Source organism: Oryx dammah, unplaced genomic scaffold, assembly GCF_014754425.2.
Source record: "Oryx dammah isolate SB20612 unplaced genomic scaffold, SCBI_Odam_1.1 HiC_scaffold_26, whole genome shotgun sequence".
In the NCBI taxonomy this organism is placed as follows: Eukaryota; Metazoa; Chordata; class Mammalia; order Artiodactyla; family Bovidae; genus Oryx; species Oryx dammah.
Genome location: NW_024070210.1, coordinates 25,932,636 through 25,954,350, shown reverse-complemented (window position 1 = coordinate 25,954,350; position 21,715 = coordinate 25,932,636). Strand labels below are relative to the sequence as shown.

The following is a 21,715-nucleotide window of genomic DNA, read 5'->3' as shown; positions in this document are numbered from 1 at the left end:
GAGGAGGAAATGAGGGAAGAAGAAAGGGAGTCTCCTGCAAAGAGCAAGGACCAAACAGGTGATGGCTGAGACCTGAAAGGATTCGCCACCACCACAAGGAGTGAGACACAGCATCCCTTTTGCAGGGATGGGAGGCCTGGACACTCCTGAGATGAGGGGTCATCATGGTCTCAGAGAGGCCCTGCTCACGCCTCCAGGTGCTGGAGAACTGGGCAGCAGGGAGCAGAATGCGGGGATGGAAGGTGGAAGAGAACCACCAGCAACCTCAGAGAGGGCCATGAGCACTGGCGGAGGGAGAAGCACCCCAGAGAGTACGTACGGGAAAGGCTGTGCCCTTCATACCAGGCGGAAGATAGAATCACCAACAACGGGGAAACAAGTCTGATCTGGGCCAGTCACTGATGGAGCAGGTGAAGGAATCCACCCCTTTCCTGGGATAAAGCCACACACACCCCCACCACCACGGGACCTAAGCTTTCTTTATTGGTTGAGGACTTAGGGTCAGAACACAGCTACCCTGGGACAGGTTCCAGGGAGGCAATGGTCATAATGATTGGTGGGGGGAAAAATTCTCAAGAATCAGATCTCAGCCAGCAGGGGAAAGAGAAGCCATTTCTACTAGAGATTTGAAGATATCTCTCTCCCTCTCCACCCCTCCCTCTCTCTCTCCACCCCTCCCTCTCTCTCTCATACACACACACATCTATTATGAACCTGCTAAGTAAAAATCTAATTCCAGTTTAAGTATAAGAGGTTTAGTCCAGAAAATCCTCCTCTCTGAGGCAGTGTGGGGAAGATCTTATCTGTTCTCCATTTCCTATCAAATCGCCCTTTTTCCTTTTGGGGCCACAGAGGAGATGATGAGAACTCCCCTATCCAGGACCAGGCAGGAGATCGAGGTACAGAATGAGGCCCACGCCCCTCTGCCCGGCTGACCCACCCCTCCCAGGCTCTTTCGCCCAGATCTCCTCTTTACTCCTGACTGCAGCCACAGGTCATTCAGGGCAGAGGACAGGGCCCACCTGGCACCACTTTCCGCCTGGAAGAAAGCTGAGGACACGTGGGAGGAGAGGCTGCCTACCCTGTGCTCACTCCCAAGGGGCCCTGGCCTCTGAGCCACGTGGCCACATCGCCATCGCCTCCCTGCCAGGGCTCACGCCAACACACCCAGGGGATTCATCACAGGCAGGAGGGCAGTGAACCCTGGGATTAGGAGAGCGGCTGTCCTAACCCCCACGGCCCCAAAGAGTACCTGCCAAGGCCTTGATCCGGGACCTCTCAAAGAGCCTGGCTGAGCTGTTGTCATTATCCAGCTCATCATCCGGGCCGTCCCAGCGGGCATTGATCCGGCTGTACGGTGGCTGGTTGCCCACGTTTTCAAACTCCGTGGCTGATGTCATGTCAGCAGGCTGTCCGCAGCTACGCCTGCCTCAGTCTTCATGGAAGGGTCCCTGGTGGGGGACAGTAACACAGTCAGAGGGTTAGCACCCAGCCCTTCGGACTTTGTCTCAGGGGAAACTTATTTGGAGTGGCTGGTAGGAGCAGATCCTTGTGGGAGCAGCACATGGTGCCCTGTGCCCGGCCACAGCTGACCAGGGGTCACTGGGTCACCCAGTAGAAAATACTGCAGCAGCAGCAGCAGCACCAACAACAGTAACAGGGACAGTGCCAGCGGGGACAGAGGATTGCAGGCAGCAAGGGTCAGGACAGCCAGCAGGTGGAGATGTCGGATGCAGCAAGCCTGCTTCCTCCAAACCCGCTGCTACGGCCACAGAGGCGGGTGGCTCTCCTGGGAGCCAGAGGCTGGCAGGGACAAACTGGGCAGAGCAGCGCTACCCTATGACCTGGGGACCCAACCTGGAGGGGAGGTGGGGACAGAGCAGGAGAAGGAGAAGCTGGGAGCTGGTGGAGTCTGACTCAAACGTGAATCAGTGGCAAGAGAGGCAAGCATGAGCTTTGAGATGCCACTGGTGCCACCAGCCTGGAAGCTGCACTGGGGAAGGTTAACTCCTCCCAGAGGCTCCCAAGAACCCTCTGAGTTCTTGGCCTGCAGCCAACAGTCAGAAAGCTGGCTCTTGCTTTTGCTTTCTCTGAAGTGTGCCCAGGTGCTTAGACAAGCTCTCTGGTTGCATCTCAGGACAGACCATGGAGCCAGATCAGCCTGTTGTCCCTTCGAGGCTGTCAGCATGATGGTGGGGTGCGGTGGCGAGGGGATCCCACAGACAACAGAGCTGTGTGTGTTCATCCATGCTGTGCATAAGGGCGGCAGGAGAACTGGGTCCTTACTCGCCTGTCATGTATCACGTTTATGCTTTCATTCATAATTAATTCACATACGTGCCAAGTCCCTACGAGGTGGCGGGTGCTATGCCAGGCATAGCACCTTATGAGTGAGACAGAAGGGCCCTGTCCTCATGCAGCTTATATCCTAGCAGCAAGAGGGATGATTAAAGAAGCAAGTACAATAAGGTGTGATGCTTTGCCACAACTGGGAAAGAAGGGTCGTGTGAGGGACGCATGCTGGATGCTGGGTGTCAGGGGAAAGAGAGTTTAAGCGGGTTCCTAGAGGGAGCTTGGAGGCATCCTGTAAAGGGAAGATGGAAAGGAACGAGTCCAAAAAAAAGGAATGAAGAGCAGGTGCAAAGTTCTGATGGTGAGAAAGGGCGTGGCAAAATTTAGCAATCTTATGATGTAGCTGGAGGATGAGGGCAAGGTCAGGGAGAAAAGGTCAGGGAGAAGGAGGCTAGAGCAGCCAGGCTGGGACCTGATGTTCTGGGCTTTTGAAGCAAGACGGGCTTCCTTTCAGTCTTAATGGCCTAACCTGTACCTGTCCTTCAGTCATCCCCCCAGGGAGCTTAAGAGACTCCAAGATCAAGTCTGTAAAAGAGAACAGGGAGCCCAGAGCCTTCCTATCCAAGAGGACAAAAGGGGGCGGGGGTGGGGAGGCTGTGAGGCAGACAAATGACAAGTGTTGACAACTAGTGAGCCGTGAGGTAAGCCACTCCCTCCGGGAGTGTGCGTGCACACACACAGTCATCCAACACACACACAGCCACCCAAGCAGACGCGTGCCTGAGGAAGAAATGAAGCAAGCTAACGAGCCCAAGCATCACTGCAGCACCAGGGCCCTTGTTTTTCAGACAGAATCCCTTCAAGCTCTTTTTCCCTCACCTGACTAAGCAATCCCACCGCATCCCTTCGAGGTAAGACTGGAGCCGGAGTTATCCACCCTAATTGCGCAAGGGAGGAAACCAGGGCCTGCTAAGATGAGGCTTCCCCAAGGTCATCTAAGGAATGACGGCTGTTGGCTGGAAAGGAGGCCAGGCTGGGAAGGGGCCGCTGTACCCCATTCGAGTGGGCAGGTGGATTTTAAAGAAGCAGGTGAGGAAAGAACATGGCCCAGGGGGCCAGAGGGCACTCCTCAGCTTCCAGAGCTTGCCGAGGTGTTTGCTACTGGGGGAGGGGAGGCTAAAGACGGGGAAGTCAGCCATCACCCCACCAGGTCCACCCTGTGATTCCAGACCTGGGACCCAGAACACCCTCGTCCCCCCTGACAACCTGTCATCTTCTGCAGTCAGGCGTGCTGCTTCTAAGGCTGGGATGTCCCACTCAGCTGGCCGGGCAGAGGTGGGTGGGAGGGACCCCTTAAGGGACATCACCAGCAGCTCGGGGCTGTGAGCGGGGCGGGACCAACAGGCTGATCCGCTGGGCTGGGCTGGGCTGGGCTGCCAGACGCACGCGGGGAGATGAGATCAGATCCTGCGTGCAGGAGGTAACCGGACCCTGGCTCTCCTTCTCATCTCGGGCTATTTTTAAGAGTGGATGAGCTGAGCGAGGCCCAGGCCAGCCGCGGGGCCTGGGGAGTGAGATTACCTTTGCAGCGGCTCCGTAAATAAGTCTGCCCCAGAAAGATGAGCCTGAGCGGGCAGACCAGCAGGCCTGGCGTTCAAAACAAGATTGATGGCCCTGGGTGCAGAGGAGCAGCCACTCGACAGCCATTCATCCTGCTTAAACCCGCCCTGCCTCCTGCGACTGGAGCTCAGAGGAGGCAGCAGCCAGGCAGCGGCTCTGCCGGGAACGTGAAAAAACACACGTGCGTGTCTAAATACACAACTCAAGGTGTTTTTTCTTTTTTCTTTAGAAGGGTCAGGTCCCCAAAGACAAACACCAAGGAAAGAGACTCAGAAACTAAAGAAAGGCCCTCTTTCTCGGGCTCCCCAGCCTTGCCCACCTGAGTGGCCTGCCCAGATGGCATCCCACCAGGGCCAAGGGGGTAGGGGTGGGCTGCTGTGCTCAGTGGCAAGGGGAGAATTGGGTGTGAGAGGCAGGAGAAGAAAATAAGAAAAAAGGAAAGCTACGGATGGTGATTCCAGGAAAACAAAGCAAAACTTGCCTAAAAACAAATTCAACCCAGGGTCACCCATAACCGCTACAATGTCCCTTGCAAGGCCTGGCAATAAAGAAACTACCGTGATTGAAAAGAATAGCATATGCTGGGGACACATGGTGAGAACACCTAACCAAATGTGGGGCCATGAAAATGACATTTAAATTGGTATTGGAAGGGAAGCTGGAGCTGAGGCGATTCAGTCATGTTTTTAGGGATATAAGTAATCTCTGCAGTCAGACTGGCCCTCCATGAGTATGTTAGTTACTGTTGTGTCCAACTCTTTGTGACCCCATGGACTGTGGCTCACCAGGCTCCTCTGTCCATGGAATTCTCCAAACAAGAATACTGGAGTGGATAGCCATTGCCTTCTCCAGAGGATGTTCCTGACCCAGGGACTGAACCTGGGTCTTCCACACTTCAGGCAGATCCTTTACCGTCTGAGCCCTAAGGATGGCAGACAGCAATTAAATGGCTAAAAACAGGCCCCAAACTGCACCTCACTTCCGTGCCAGCAAATCCAGGAAAAAAAAATATAAGAAGTAGTTCCATGTCCATCTACTCCCTAGTGTACTCTGAAGCCCCCTAGAAGTCCTTCTCACGACCCGCCACCAGGCCCTCGTCAGAGTGTAGGTGGGTCTTCTCTGGTCTGTGTCCAGGAGAACCCGCCTTCCCTGTCCATCTACTGGCCTGACAAGCAGCTGAGCAAGTCTGTCTCCAAAACCACAATCTGAGGCTCAGCCTCACCTGGTAGGCTTCTGTCACCCCATGACCCCAGGATACACTTTGAGTGGGATGGGTTGGGTCGCTAGAAAACTTGCCCACAGCTCTGTACTGAAAAGCTCATGAGCTTACACAGCACACTCACTCGCATAACGAGTGCCTGCCTGGGAAATGGATTTCACAATATCACTGATGCAACCCACAGCTCCGCCCTTTTCTGGTGTGCCTAGGGACCATTTGCTTTTGAGATCAGGTGTTAGGCCTCGGAATTTCAACCCCATGTGCTACGTCCTGTTAATCCCGGGGTGGGTAGGAACCTAGGAAGTGGCTGTCAAGGTATCTGAGCAGAAGAGGATAGATGCCTTTTTCTTCCTCTCTGTACCCCATCTCCTCTTCCCTGGACCACACAAATGTGAGCAGTAACAAAGCCCAGGAGTGAGAAATGGAAGAAATACAGGCTGGTGCTGTTTCCTTAGCAGGGTCATGGGTACAGGCTATTACAATAGCTTAAATACAGTCTTCCATAAGCAGAGATCTTAGAGTCTCTCTTTGTCTTTAGCTATAAGATTTGACCCTTTACTTGCTTCCTATTTTGTCCTGCCCCTTTATGCTACCTCTAGCCTGTTTTTAATGTGTTTTGGTACCACGCCAACCCAGGTCAGAAGATTAAATCCTAAAATTTCCCTGGAACCTTCCTGCCAATGCTTTTTACCAAAACAGAACATTCCTCTACTCCCTTTGATCGTAATCTCACTGCATATTCACAGACACCTTAAAGAATAAATACATAAACACTCACTAAAACAGCATGAGAACCAGTGAGACACCCAGTGCAGAGTACTCTAAATCTATCTCCACCCCCACCCGCCTCCCCATCCCCCAGTTCCAGTCTGGCACCTCCGTGTGTCTAGCAGACGTCTCCACCCAGAAATTACGGCTCAGTCTCAGTATGGCTGAGGCTGAGCCCAAGGCTCCCAGCACAGCAGAGCAGGGGAGTTTTGGGACCATGGGGTGACAGTGAGGCCCAGACAAGCGTACTACCTGTGGATGACCATTCCTGCATCTGGACATCACCAGCTGTGCCTGGGCCAAGCCACTGCCTCTCCTTAGAGCATGCTCTGCTTTCCCACATTCCACAGCTCCCATCCCAACCCAGCCTGGCTGCCAGTTCATCTTTAGCAGGGTATGGTTTGGGGGTTCTTAAAGTCTCAAGATTTCTCTCCATGGTGGCCACCATCGAGGATATCCATCCATCTGCAACATCTTGGCCATTCTGGTTCACTACTGTTTGGTAAGGCTTTGCCCTGACCCTTCTGCTCAAGTTTCTATCAACAGGCAGGGACTTCAGGCCCACATGTCACAACTTGCCTGTCTTCATCATGGAAAAATCTCCTACTAAGAACTGGCTTCAGTCATGCTGCAGCTGCTTGGATGGGGGAGGAGGGGTGGGATCCTGGCCCCAACAGTTCTTACAGGGATTTGACTGGGGAACAGGTGCTGCCCAGCTCTGATACAGGGATTGGGCCATCAACCTTCTATCTTAACACCACCTATCAGCATCTCACATCCAACACAGAGGCAAATGTCTACTGGGAATGATTAAAGGCAAGGGGAGAGGTGATCTTAATATACATTAAAAAAAAAAACAAAAAAACTTAGTTGTGGCATGTGGGATCTAGTTCCACCACGAGGGATTGAACTAGGGCCCTCTGCATTGGGAATGCAGGGTCTTTACCACTGGGCCACCAGGGAAGTCCCTACATGGTTTGTAAAGATAATCTTCTATTCTGATTCTTGGGCTTAATATCTACATTTACAGAAAGCTATTATAACCCTGTCCTACTTCTCTCTCCCAACTCACTTCTTTCAAGATAGCCACTGGCCTCCTTCCTGCAAATAAGCAAATTCTATAGTTATCAAATTAAAAACCTGAATGCCCAATTTCTGTTCTTCCATGAAGACTTTTCTAGTTACCTCTCTCTTCTCTGATGAAAACTGTACAGGGAGGTACTATGGTCTCAACATTTGAAGTAGTCAAGAATAGATTAAAATACCTAGAGACTGGGAGAAAATATTTGCAAATGATGCAACCAACAAGGCCTTAATTTTCAAAATGCATAAAAAGCTCATACAATTCAACAATAAAAACAAACACCCAATCAAAAAATGGGCAAAAGACCTAAACAGACATTTCTCCAAAGAAGACATTCAGATGTCAAACAGGCACATGAAAAGATGCTCAACATTGCTAATTATTAGAGAAATGCAAATCCAAACTACAGTGAGGTACCACCTCACACTAGTCAGAATGGCCATCATTAAACAGTCTGCAAATTGTCAATGTTAGAGAGGCTGTGGAGAAAAGGGAGGCCTCTTACCCTGCTGTTGGGAATGTAAATTTTCATACTGGAAAACAGTAAGGAGGTTTCTTAGAAAACTAAAAACAGAGTTGCTATATGATCCAGCAATCCCACTCCTGGGCATATATCCTGACAAAACTATTCAAAAAGACACAGGCACTCCTACGTTCACAGCAGCACTATTCACAACAGCTAAGACATGGAAATAACCTAAAGGTCCACTGATAGATAATGGATGAAGGTGATGTGGTACATATATACAGTGGAATACTACTGAGCTACCAAAAAGAATGAAATAATGCCACTTGTATTAACAGCAACATAGATAAACCTAGAGATTATCATACTATAAGTCAGAAAGAGAAAGACAAATACAATATGATAACACTTATACATGGAATCTAAAATATGACATAAATGAACTTATCTACAAAAAAGACACAGACTCACAGACATGAAGAACAGATTGTGGTTTCTAAGGGAGAGGGGAGTAAGGGAGGGATGGACTGTGAGTTTGGGATTATCAATGGAAACTACTATATATAAAATGGATAAACAACAAGGTCCTACTGATTTAGCACAGAGAACTATATTCAATATCCTGTGAGAAACTACAATGGAAAAGAATATGAAAAAGAATGTATACTTGTGTAAAACAGGTTCACTTTGCTGTACAGCAGAAATTAACACATTGTAAATCAACTATACTTCAATAATATAAATTTTAAAAGAATAGGTTGAAATAATTGCGAAGAGCTGACTCACTGGAAAAGACCCTGATGCTGGCAAAGATTGAGGCCAAGAGGAGAAGGGGGCAGCAGAGGATGAGATGGTTGGATGGCATCGCCAACTCAATGGACATGAGTTTGAGCAAACTTAGGGAGACAGTGAAGGAGAGGGAAGCCTGGCGTGTTGCAGCCCATGGGGTCGCAAAGAGTTGGACATGACTTAGTGACTGAACAACAATAGTTGAGATACTTCTCATAAAACAATTGATTTGGAAAAGATAAGGAAAAATGAAACTATTAAGTAACAGGTTGATGGAGAATTATACAAGATCACATTTCCAACACCTGAATTCAGCGATGAGTTTTAGTATCATGAAGAATAAGACAATAAGATACCGTGTCTCCAGATATGAGGCAATTATGAAGAGTATCATGGCCTATGACATTCCTACCAAAAAAGTTGAATCTCAATCTGATCAAGTCTGTAGAACTAGTTTTCCATTTACAGGAATTATACGTTGAAGAGACAAGTTAAATGACAACAGGAGGAAACAAAGAGACAGATCCAGGAGGTGGGTCATTTTGCAGACAACTGGCTCCACTTCTTCAACAAGTCAATGGCATTAAAACAAACAGACTGTAAAAGAGGCAGAGGGTAGGGACCGCTGTAGATCAAAAGGGACTCAGGAGATCCAACAGTGAATGGATCACACTCACTTGAATCAACACCAAAACAAACCCAAACACGTTTTCAGACAACCAGGGGTATCTGAATTGTGGACTGAATAGTGGATGATAACCAGGAATTATATAGTCAATTATGTTAGGTGTGATCATGACAGTAAGGTTATGTTACTATAGCCCTAGTGCCCAGCCCAGGCTGGCTTCTTCCTCCTGCTCCAAGCTCATTCCCCAACCCAGTCCCCCACCACTTCCTGCATCCTGCAAGACTCCTTTCAGCTCTTCCCAACTGTCACTCCCCCAGCTCCGGCTCTTGTGCACACCATGTGCTCAGCTTGGGACATTTTCTGGAGCATTTTGCATGTCTGGCTCTTCCTCTTTCCTCAGGCCTCCTCTTAGGGAATATTCCCATGTGGAAGTCCTCCCCCAGCACGCCATATAAACTAAGTTCTTTGTCATTCCCAGTCTGGGCACTTTGCTTGACCCCTTCACAGCCCTTACCATAACTGTAATCACTCATGCATTTGTCAGTTTAGCTTTGTTTTTGCCTCTCCCTGCCTAGACTATCGGAGAAAGCAATGGCACCCCACTCCAGTACTCTTGCCTGGAGAAACCCATGGACGGAAGAGCCTGGTGGGCTGCAGTCCATGGGGACACTAAGAGTCGGACACGACTGAGCAACTTCACTTTCACTTTTCACTTTCAAGCATTGGAGAAGGAAATGGCAACCCACTCCAGTATTCTTGCCTAGAGAATCCTGTGGCCAGAGGAGCCTGGTGGGCTGCTGTCCATAGGGTCACACAGTCAGACATGACTGAAGTGACTTAGCATCCCTGACTATAGGTTCCTTGCAGGCAGCAGCCAAGCCTGTCTCATCCATTATTCTATTGCAGTGCCCAGCACTGTGCTCAGCACATAGCGGTGCTCAGTGAATATTCTCCTCCTCCTCAAGATTTAAGCTCAAACTCTAGACCCACTATCCCACCTTATTCCCGATCCATGCACTGTGCATTCACACAGCCTACTTATGTGCATTGAGCACTTATTCAATATTGATTCATCACATAGCCAGTCATTAAGCCTCTGTGAAGTGTCTTCTATGCCTCATACCTTTATGTTCTAAAGCTTCCATTTCACTCCAGGCCCTTACCATTACCCACCAGGACATGGATAATGGTCCAAATTTGTCTGCACTCAACCTCTTCGATCCATCCTGCACAGCCCTCCTCACAATGACTTGCTTCCGTTCCATAGTTTTCAGCAACTCTCTGACGCACACTCTAACCTGGAGTTCTATGCCATTTGGTGTTGAGCGCATATGCTCTATTACGCTAACTCTGCTCCAACGAAGAGGGTCCACATGTCCTGCACTCCCACCTTTGCATCATGTGTTTCTACAACTTTATTTGTCCCAGCAACCCATATGCTGAAATTCAGGCATCTTTCCTCTCTCCTGGCAATTTAAAACAAATACTGTTTTCACACATTTAGAAACACAATGTAGCATTTTCCTAGAAGCTGAGGGAGGTCACCTTTCCCCTTCTATTCAGCTCCATGGATCCCACACTGCTTCTATGACCACCAAGTGCAGGGGGCAGTCAGGTGGGTTCAGGGAAAGCTGCTGCTGATCTGTGTGCTGACTCCTCTTCCTCAGTTCCACTCCCTCCCCCAGTCTCATTTTTAATCCCTGGTGAGCCCAGATCCTCATCATCTTTTCTTCTAGCCATCCTTCCCATCCTGGGAAGAGGATGAGTCTTTAGTTTTCTCTTCCTTCCATCTTCATTTTAACACGTTCAAGTCTTTCTCATCTTAAATAAAACTCCTCCTTGTCATCCTTTCATTTCTCCCTTTCAAAGTCAAATTTCTTGACAAAGTTGCCAAGAATAAGAACAGGTGATTTACAGAAAAGGAAATCCAAGAGGCTAAGACCCTAAACAGAGATACTCAAGTTCATTAGCTAACAAGAAATGCTGATTAAAATAAGGAGACACCAGAAGCAAACATTATCAAACTGGATAACACAAGGTGGTGATGTGCAGAGCAGGCACCTTGTATATCGCTTGCTGGTGGGAGTGTGGACTGGCCCAGCCATTCTGGAAGCTAGTGTGTAGTTCTCAGTCAGGTTACATATCTACAACCCTGTTCCTGGGCATACAGACTGAAGATATTCTCACACAGGTCAAGAAAGAGTACATATGAAGAGAAGTTCACCGCAGCATTGACTATGGCGGGGAGGTGAAGACAAACGGTGTGTCCATCACTTGGGGACGGACAGTAAAATGGGATGAATGTACACATGGAGGATCTTAAAAAATGGTGGATAAAATAAACAGAATGAGATTTATAGCACACCACTGACATAACTTCAAAGTGTTAGTCGCTCAGTTGTGTCCGACTCTTTGCAAGCCCATGGACTGTAGCCCACCAGTCCATGGAGTTCTCCAGGCAAGAATACTGGAGTGGGTAGCCATTCCCTTCTGCAGGGGATCTTCCCGACCCAAGGATCAAACCCAGGTCTCCTGTATTGCAGGAGGATTCTTTACCAGCTGAGCCACCAGGGAAGCCATTCAAACAAAAGGAAAACTCTTAAATCCATGAAAATGGTTGCCTCTAGATGGAGTTAGGGAAATGGAGATGAAAGGAAACCAACCAACCAACCAGGAGAGGTACCCTGACTAGAAAAGGAGGACGATGAACTGAGAAGTATGATGAAGCCTCTGCTTCTAAAGTAAAAATAGGTACAGTGTATTTATCTATAATATATTCATGAGAACCTCCTCATGCCATACCTAACTCACTCCTTATTGCACTGAAAGCTGGCTTCCCCCATCAGTTCTTGAAGCTATTCTTGAAGCTATTCATGGACACCTCCCTTCCTAGTTCCTCAAAACAACAGATGCTTTTCAGGCCTTTATCTTGACTTCTCAGGAGGCTTAGGCTCTTTTGGTGGTCCCCAAGTTTCCTGAGATCACCTCCTTTGTCTTCCAGGACTTGCTCCTCCTTCTCTCTTAACTGTCTGAATCTTCGTCCTTGGCTTGCTCTGTGGGCTTCTTTTCCCCTACTGTCCCTTGAATGGTGATGTTCCCCAGAGCTCTACCCTGGGGCCCCTCCACTCTTCATCTGTCTATACACTCTTCTTAGACTCCTGCACCTCTATGACCTAAATGATCTCATGCAAACGGCTTCCAAGTCTGTCTCAGCTCCCATCTATCACCTTCAACTGACTTCTGAACATCCACCTGAAGGACCACAGGCCACTCATACTCAACACGATCACCATTGGACCTTATAGCCATGGTCCTAGTCCATCGATATCCCAATGGCCCAAACTCAAACCTGGGGTGATAGGACCCAGCATCTTATCAACGAAGGCCCTCAGTGTCTCTCATATCTCCATTCTTCTGTCTCTACTGCGCCCCCTCATTTCTCACCACCGCCAAGTCAAGTCTCGTGGTTTCCTGCTGAGTTCTTTGTACCCACGTTTGCTCTTTTGCCTACCATCCTGACCCATCTTCTACCTTGTGGTCAGAAAGATCTTCTTGGAATATAAATATGATGTCACTTCCATACTTTAATAGTTTCTCTCTCTTTAAGAAGGAAGTTTAAAACCCATAGTTTAAGTCACAGTCAAAGCCCTTTGTGATTTATCCCCTGCCTGAACACTATTCTATCCAACCCTCCCTACTTCCACAATGCTACTTTCCAGTCACAACAAACTCGATTCAGGTCCTCAGCTCTCTATCTCTATCTATCTATCTATCTATCTATCTCTCTATATATATCTTGTTGCATATACTTTTCCCTAAGCCTGAAACAGTGGCTCAGTGGTAAAGAATCTGCCTGCCATTGCAGGAGACTCAGGAGACGGAGGTTCAATCCCAGATTGCGAAGGTCCCCTAGAGAAGGGAACAGAAACCCACTCCAGTGTTCTTGCCTGGGAAATCCCATGGAGGGAGGAGCCTGGAGGGCTACAGTCCATAGGGTCGCAAATAGTTGGACATGACTGACCACGCACCCATGTATACACATAAGCCTGAAACACACTCCTCTTTTTCATAGTAATTTCTTATCTGTTTGAACTCATCTCAGCCTCACTTCTGTTGAGAAAGCTCCCCATCACCACGCATGTCCCCTGCAGTGGCAGTAGGTGGGGGCACGTCTTCCAGGCTCTCCTCCCTGTCATCAGAGCACTTCCCATGGCCTAGGAGAATAATCTATTTTTCTGTCTTTCCCAATAGATAATAAGTGGCTTGAAGCCAGGGACAGTCTTCTTCATTCGTTTCATCCCAACTACCCAGGATAACTCCAGGAACATAAAATGAGGCTAGAAGTTGCTGAACAAATGGGTGAGAAGGGAGAAATGCCAAGAAGGGCTCCTGAAGAGCTAAGAACAGCTACTGCAGAGGACACACTGTCGGACGGCCAGTCTGGAGGTCAAGGTGGTGAAGAGGCTGGGGACGCGGCACACACAGGAGTGCTGTGGATGCGGGCTGGTCCTGACGTTCTCGCTGTTGTCCCTGCTGCTTCAACATCACAATCCTGCCATCACCTCCTCTTTTGCTGGACTGTGCTGGCAGAAGAGCGGGCAGTGGCAACAGGGCCCAGCTCCTACGATCCCATCGTGAAATCTTTCAGAGCAGCTCTGACTCAACTCACGCCTCAATCTCCTCACCCAGCACTGAAACACTGATGAAAGCAGCCTCCTCTCGCCCAGAACTCATCTAGACAGGGATGTCACGCCCCACTCAGCTGAGAAGTCTTTTAGATGTTCTTTCTTGTGTCACAGAAATGTCAGTCACAGAATGGTTTCTATCCATACAGCTCTGCTACCCAAACAAAGAGAGCTACTTTAAGAGGTGAACCTATAAATAATATATAAGTTATGGGTGCCAATTTGGTATTCATTCACATTAGAGCTTTTCAAATAATTCAATTAAAATTAATCTTTTAGATGTTGCTCAGGCCCACAAGGACTCCCGAGGGAATGGGAGCTGGCTGGAAGAACTCCCCATCCTTGCCCAGGGCACAAGCCTGACGCAGTTGGGCCGTCCCCTGGAGACACACAGCAAGTTGCTGGCAAGGCTCCTGTCTCCCAGCAAAGCCATGGGCAGCCTCTTCCAGCCCTGTAGGGCCTGCCCCTCCTGTGCACGATCCCCCACCCTGCAGGGAGAGCACCTCTTGGCTCCTGGAATCCACTCAGCCTTCTTCTCTGGGTGCTGCTGATGGGAAAGCCCCCACTGCTGGCTCATGCAGTCACTCTGCTGCCCACAGTCCTCAGGAAAAGGACTTGGCTCTCTGTAGGATTATACAGCAAAGCCCAAGGCGAGGAAGGGAACATGGAATTTACTAAGACCATTATATTGGGTTGGCTGAAAAGTTCCTTCGGGTTTTCCATGAACAAGCACAGAGAAACCTAAATGAACTTTTTGTCCAACCCAATATATACTGCCTCATTTTATACGTGCCCACATTCACAATTAGATATTATTACTGTTATTACTGCTGTTAGTATTACTGTGCCTGCTCTATCAAAACAGCAGACCCAGGTTGAGATCCTAACTCCTATACTTAACTTAGTAGTCACGTGCTCTTCTATCTATACGTCACTCACCCATGTTGTAACTTGCTTTCCCCATCCGTAAAATGGGAATACCTTGTGCTTCCATGCACAGGATCAGGCCTAACAATGGCTGACTGGCTCTTTCTACAAACAGCTTGGAGGCCTCTTCCAGTCATCCCTGTGGTTAGGTGTGGCTGTGTGATTGAATGAGCACAAGTGACACCACTTCAAGGTCTAGACTAAAGGGCCAAGATGAGAAGAACCTGCTTTCCTGGATGACTATGGGGAACAAAGTCTCCCCCACAATTTATACTCTTTTACTCATCTATGATGTGAGCCAGAAGTAACATTCTATTTTACAGTTCTTTATTAGAACAGTTACAATGCCCTAATCAATATATTCATCATTTACCATATAAAGCTATTATACAGATACTATAAAGTTATATGAAAATGATGTATAAACTACAAAGTACCCTAAACCCCCAGGTATTCTTATTTACAAAAAAAAAAAAGATGCAGTATCTCTCAGTATCAAGTTTTGAGTCTGCTCAATACACACACTCTCACAGCAAAAAGAAAAGTTCATAGTCGATGGAGTCTATTGTCATTACCCCTCTGCCCCTTCTGTAACTGTCTTTCCCTTTCAACTCTGCTTCAAGCATCTAAGTTTTCCCAACCTCCCTTAATACCAGGTTCCTCTACTGAGTCTAATGACTCAAGTCTAATTCGTCCTTTAGACCTACTTCCATCCCTACTTCAAAACGAAATTGACTCTGACAGCCTAATTTCTTATCACAGTAAACTCCGCAAACAGAAGGATGCCATTTCCACCCTGAAAGTCTTTGCCTATTGTTGTTGCTGTTGTTCAGTCGCTAAGTTGTGTCTGACTCTTTGCAACCACATGGACTGCAGCACGCCAGGTTTCCCTGTCCTCCACTATTTCCCGGAGTTTGCTCAAGTTATGTTCATTGAGTTGGTGATGCTGTCTAACCATCCTATCCTCTGCTCCCCTCTTCTCCTTTTGCCTTCAATATGGTAGGGACTTTTGCCTTGCATATTGTAGGGACTGGGTGGAACATGTTAATTGAATGAAACTGATGTATCTACCTTCCCAAGGGGCAGAGTATCTCTCCCAGGAAACTCATCTTAATAAGAACCTTATGAAAATAGATTACCTTATTCAAAGGACGAATATAAAAGATACAACATTAGAGCCAAACCAGACAAACAGATGATAAGCGGTTGGTTGGACAGGCCACTCAGCACATTCAAATTGTGTGAGGGAGGCAACTGTGTATTATACCTACAGGGAAAGCCAGTTTTGCCTAGGGAGCCCCTGAAAGGGGTAGCCTTAACTCAGTGTATGACCTGTGCTAGGAGGCAGACTCTGGGTGGGAGAAGGAACCATCCAGAGTTAAAGAACTTAGCAAGAGAAATGCAGAATGAGGCCCTCTTTCCTACCTTCTAGAGTTATACTCAGACCTTTCAGCCTTACTGCTGGCCTGACCATAACCAAGGACTCTGATGAATTTTCCAATGCTATTCTAGCATCTTGTATATGACTACAGAATCAAGATAAGTATTCACAAGTAGGTTGATACTGTTTATTAATTCAACATTTTTTAATTGAATAAAGCACACCCCAAAAGCCATGAAATACTTAAGTATAAACAGAACAAAACATGTCCAGGATCAATAAGCAAATGATTATTGTCAAAGGTGTCAAAACAATGTAACAGAGAAAGGGTAGTCTTTTTCAACAAATGGTGTTGAACAACTGGACATCAAATGAAAAATAAAATGAAACTCTACCTCACAACACATATTGAGGGTAACTCAATAAAGATTATAGACCTAAATGTAAAGCCTGAAACCTCTAGGAAAAATAACCAGGAGAAAAATCTTTGTAATGCTGGGTTAAACAAAATATTTTAGGTACAACACCAAAAGTATGATCCATAGAAGATCGAGTATTATAAAAGAAAAGAACTCGTTAATTTGACATCAGAAATAAAAATGTCTGCTCTTTGAAAGATATTGTTAAGAAAATGAAAATATAAGCCACAGACTGGGAAAAAATACTTGTAAAACTCATGTGATATCATACAATACATTTCTTTCTCTGTCAGACTTATTTCATTTAGCATAATACCCTCCCTGTCCATCTATATTGTTGCAGATGGCAAATCATTCTTTTTTATGGCTGAGGAGTATTCTATTGTGTGTATATATCTACCACATCTTCTTGTCTGCTGATGGACACTGGGGTTGCCTCCATACTTTGGTGAGTGTAAATAATGTTTCTATAAATATCAGGGAACATGTATCTTTTCAAATTAGTATTTTTGTTCCTTTTGGCTATATACCCAGGAGTGGAATTGCTGGGTCATATGAGAGTTTGATAGTTCTATCTAGTTTTTTGAGAAACCTCCATACTGTTTTCCACAATTGCTGCAACAATTTACATTCCCACCAACAGTGTAAGAGGGTTACCTTTTCTCCACATTCTTGTCAACATGTTATTTTTGTTTTTTTGATGACAGCCATTCTGACAGATATGAGGTGATATCTCACTGTGTCTTTGATTTGCATTTCCTGATGACCAGTGATGTCGAGAATCTTTCCATGTGCCTGTTGGCCATCGGTCTGTGCTCTTTGGTAAAATGTCTATTCAAGTCTTTTGCATATTTCTAATCAAGCCGTTTGGGTTTTTCTTTTCATGTTGAACTGTATGAGCTGTTTATATATTCGGATATTAATCCCTTACCAGTCACACCATTTGCAAATATTTTCTCCCATTCAGTAGGTTGCCTTTTCATCGTGTCAAAAAATTTTAAGTTAACTTAGGTCTCATTTGCTTATAACCCTTATTATCCCCATGTTATGGGTGAGGAAACTGAGGCTTAGAGAGTTTGGTGGTTTGCCCCTGTCCATTAGCCAGCAAGTGATGGAGCCAGGATTCAAACTCAGGCAATCGGGCTCAGAGCCCCTGACCTTAACCACTGTGATCACAGCCCTGCCTGACCTGAGCCCTCTGCAGGAAAGAATGAGACATCAAAGGATCAGGGTGCCTGTAAACAGTTTTTAAATCATCTGGGACAGATTCTTCCACACCCAGCTCAACACCAGGCAACAAGAACATCAAGGAAGGCAACAGGAAAGAAAGATGATCTATGTTGGGAGGCCACGAGGCCTTTTAGGGTCACAGTTAATCCAACCCTGAGATTTCAGAACACAAATACACCAGGCCTGTAGTGGGCATCAGATTCGCATTTCCTCTGAGGATCTCCAAGCACCTTTCTCCCCCAAATCCTCACAGATGCAGAGACGACAGGAAAGCAAGGCGGGGTAACTTTCCTAGGACAAACCAGTGGCAGCATCGGAAGGGAAATGTCTGTGTTTAATCCCCCAGCTCTTCTTTGAAGCTACAGTCTAATTTTAGGGTCCCTCCTTAACACCACACACATCCATCTATTTTCAGAAGAAGGGAAACCCAACGTGTGGAGCCAGAAGAGGGTTTCTGCAGGTTTTCCAAGGTGCTGCAGCTTGATAACCCTCTCCGCCCATCTGTTAAAGAGCGCGGCAAATATTATCACCTGAATGCAGCTGAGGCCAGGGTACCCCTGGTTCTGAGCACTGGAAGTGGGCTACCTAGAACTGGACAGCAACTGGACAGTACGTCAGTGCCTCACCCCATAATCAGGCTGAGCTGCTTGCAAAGGAACCGCTACCACATTCCTCTCTTAAAGAGGCCTGACTCCAAATAGCTTGGCTGGGGCCAGGGCAGCGAGAGGTGCCAAGTGCCTGCCGTTCCCAGGGAGGCGTGTGTGTGTGGCCAGGGTGGTGGACACATAAGCCAGGGGCGGTCATCTGAATGGTGTGGAGAAATGAGCGGTCATTGCTAAAATAGTCTGCAAGTAGCTCCCCAAAGCTCGCTATGCCTCCACATTCTCTAGTATGTGGTAGCAATACTCGACCATTCCAAGGGTTTGAGAAAACCACAGGGTAGCACATGGGAGATTTAGTCCAGAAATAGTAGACTAAGGTGACTTTGACTTGAGAAAGTGAACCAGGCAGTGCCGTGCCAGTGGTTGGGGACATCTGGAGTTAGGCAGCCATGGGATGACCCTGGATTTAGCCACTCATTAGCTATGTGGCCTTAGGCCATTTCTTTAAACTCTAAGCTTCTGTTTCTTCATCTATATATAAAGTGGAGTTAAAGACATGTGTACCCCAATGTTCTGTGCAGCACTACTTACAATAGCCAGGACATGGAAGCAACCTAAATGTCTGTCGACAGATGAATGGATAAAGATTGGTACATATTTACAATGGAATATTACTCAGCCATAAAAAGGAATAAAACTGGGTCATTTGCATGGACCTGTAGATATGGATGGACCTGGAGTCTGTCGTACAGAGTGAAGTAAGTCAGAAAGAGAAAAACAAATATTGTATATTAACGCATATAGATGGAGTCTAGGAAGATGGGACTAATGAGCCTGTTGGCAGGGCAGGAATAGACACACCGATTACAGTGAATAGACTTGTGGACATAGGGAGAGAAGAGGAGGGTGGAACAATTGAGAAAGCAGCCCTGACATATACACACTACCGTGTGAAATAGCTAGCTAGTCTGTGTGAAATAGCTAGCTAGTGGGAAGCTGCTATACAGGGAGCTCAGCTCAGGGTTCTGTGACAACCTAGATTGGTGGGATCTCGGGGGTGGCAAGGAGGTTCAAGAGGGAGGAGATATATGTATACACATAGATGATTCACTTCATTGTACAGCGGAAACTAACACAACATTGTAATGCAATTATATACCAATAAAAACAAAGTGGAGTTAACAATCCTCACCTCACAGCATTGCTGTTTGGATCAAATGAAACGACGTATTTAAGAGTCTTTAACAGAAAGCCTGGCTCGGGATGCAGCCCTGAATACGTGTGTGCTGTACCAGGTCTGTGGCTGGCCTCACAACTGAGAAGAATGAATTGTTGCCCCTCTTTGTACCTCGGTTTCTCCAGCAAGAAAACAGCAACTGCTCTTCCCCTGCCTCTACTGATGGCACTTCAAAGCCGGGGATATGCAGAAGTAGAGGGTTTCTTTAATCATCAGAAATGGTATCCAGTGTTTACGTGGCATCTACTCAGGGACTGGCCATCTCGCCCTTTTTGGTATCTGTGCAGATCCTCCAAATGCTGGATGACAGACTTCTGATGAAAACAAGCAGGCCACACTTTTGCACTTCACAAGTTTTGATGGTGCCGGGAGCAGACATGAGGAAGCAACCATCTCCCGCGTGTCAAAGACTCAGGGAGGGACGCGGAACAGTCATGCTGATCCCACTCCAGATTTGTCATCTGACGCCCCCTCTTTCCTTCCAAAGAAGGGAAAGATGTCTTTATTCCATGGGGTGGGGTGGGGATAAAATCAGCGTTTGAATATTCATCACAATTCTTCACAACAAACACAACAGTAACTTCCTGACTTTCTCATTTCCCCTTGGTCACAGCCCATCACAATGCCCTTATTCCATCACAATCCTTACTTCTCAGGCTAGAAGAAAGGGACGGGAGTGACAATTTGTTGAGAGTTAGGACAGGTTTCTGGCTTGCTCAGGCTGCCTTCTCTGGATAAAGGCCATCAGCTGTCAAACTAACCCGAGGAGCTGGGCTATGAGACAAGAGTGGCTTTGCATAGAGGGGGATGCTGCCTGCCCGACCTGGGCAGCTTCCCCACCCTGTGTCACTTGGCAGGCAGGAGAACACTGAAACTAAGCATCTTCTCCTAGCATTAGCTCCCATGCCTCGACCTGAACCATTCCACCTCCTCTTCCACCACCACCACCACCATCCAACCTCCCATCCCAGAAGTGCCCAGGACAGGACCATTATTAATTCTGTGTATTTCCTTTTAGCCAACCTAATATGTTTTATTAGATTTTTCAGAAGGTTTTTTGATGCGGACCATTTTGAAAGTCTTTACTGAATTTGTCACAATATTGCTTCTGTTTCTTGTGTTGGGATTTTGGGCCCTGAGGCATGTGGGATCTTAGTTCCCCAACCAGGGATCGAAGACCACCTACACTGGAAGGCAAAGTCTTAGCCACTGGACTGCCAGGAAGTCCCTAGATCATTTTTTAAGTATGGCAGTGTTATATGCCAGGCCTTTAGAAAACCCAACAAAACAGGCTGCAGTGGAGATCCGACAATAGCAGTCTACCCATCCTCAAAATGGTGCCCCCAAGCTGAGTAGACTGTCCTCACATGAATAAGTGACAGTGGTACCCGCCAAGAGTTGCTTAGCAGGAGTTCCTGTGTAAAAATGAGGGCTAGAAAACCCAGCTTGCCTTTATTTTTACAGTTACACTTGATTAACAGTGAATGAATGCCCTCAGTTGGGAACTGTCCACAGCTCTCCCCATCTAAACCCTCTCCCTGCATTTTATGCAGCCAGACCTCTGGCTATTCATGGGATCAGATCAGGTCCCAACGCACGACAGGAATTTGTATCTCCAACAACAAATGTCTGTAGAACACCATCACAGAACAACAATGATAATAACAATAACAAAAACAGTAACACACGTATTCAGCGATGACTCAGTACATGAGATGCATTATGCTAAGTGCCAGGCCTACATGGGAGTGTATTGATAATGAAACCAGCTGTGAGTAATTTCCACTTTCTCCATTTTATAAAGGAAGAAAGTGAAGCTTACTGGCGTTCAGGAACTTCCCCAGATCATACAACTGTAGAAGCAAGGGGTGAGGTGCAACCCACAACTGGTCTGACTTTAGGATGAATTGCCACTCATGGTAAATTTTAACTTTGTTAACAGTCCAGTAATCCATGTTGACACCTAGCAGGGCCTCAGTCAAAAAGAAACGTGAAGATGATACTAGAGGCCCCATTATAGAAACACCTCCTATGTATAAAAGTCAGGTTTACTATTCTTCCCGACACCGCATCCCATCTCTACCCAAAACACATTTAAAACACATTTAGGGTATCCTACCTGCTCTAAGGTTTCCGCTTGGTGTTTAGAAGTCTGTTCCCTTTGTGACCACAGCAAGCCACTTTAGAAGAGGCAAGCACATGGCTCCTCCTAAAGGCCTGACCATTTCAGGTCACTAACCCACTAGATATAAGACCTGGACGTCCAGAGACCTCGAGCTATTGTTCTGTCTACATATAACACTCCCTTGTAAAAGAGAGAGACAGAGGGACACACAGACACACAAAAACACTGGAAAATGAAAGATAC

At 47.0% G+C, this 21,715-nt stretch overlaps 1 protein-coding gene across 2 annotated transcripts in view; it reads right to left on the bottom strand.

Annotated features, from left to right (window-relative positions):
* Window positions 1–21,715, bottom strand: part of SPTB (spectrin beta, erythrocytic) — a 128,272-nt gene that overhangs the window by 70,855 nt on the left and 35,702 nt on the right. For both annotated transcript variants that reach the window (XM_040226264.1, XM_040226266.1), the window contains exon 2: window positions 1,253–1,451. In XM_040226264.1, the coding sequence (XP_040082198.1) occupies window positions 1,253–1,400 (148 nt within the window). In that variant the 5' untranslated portion in view covers window positions 1,401–1,451. The remainder of the gene's footprint in view (window positions 1–1,252; window positions 1,452–21,715) is intronic.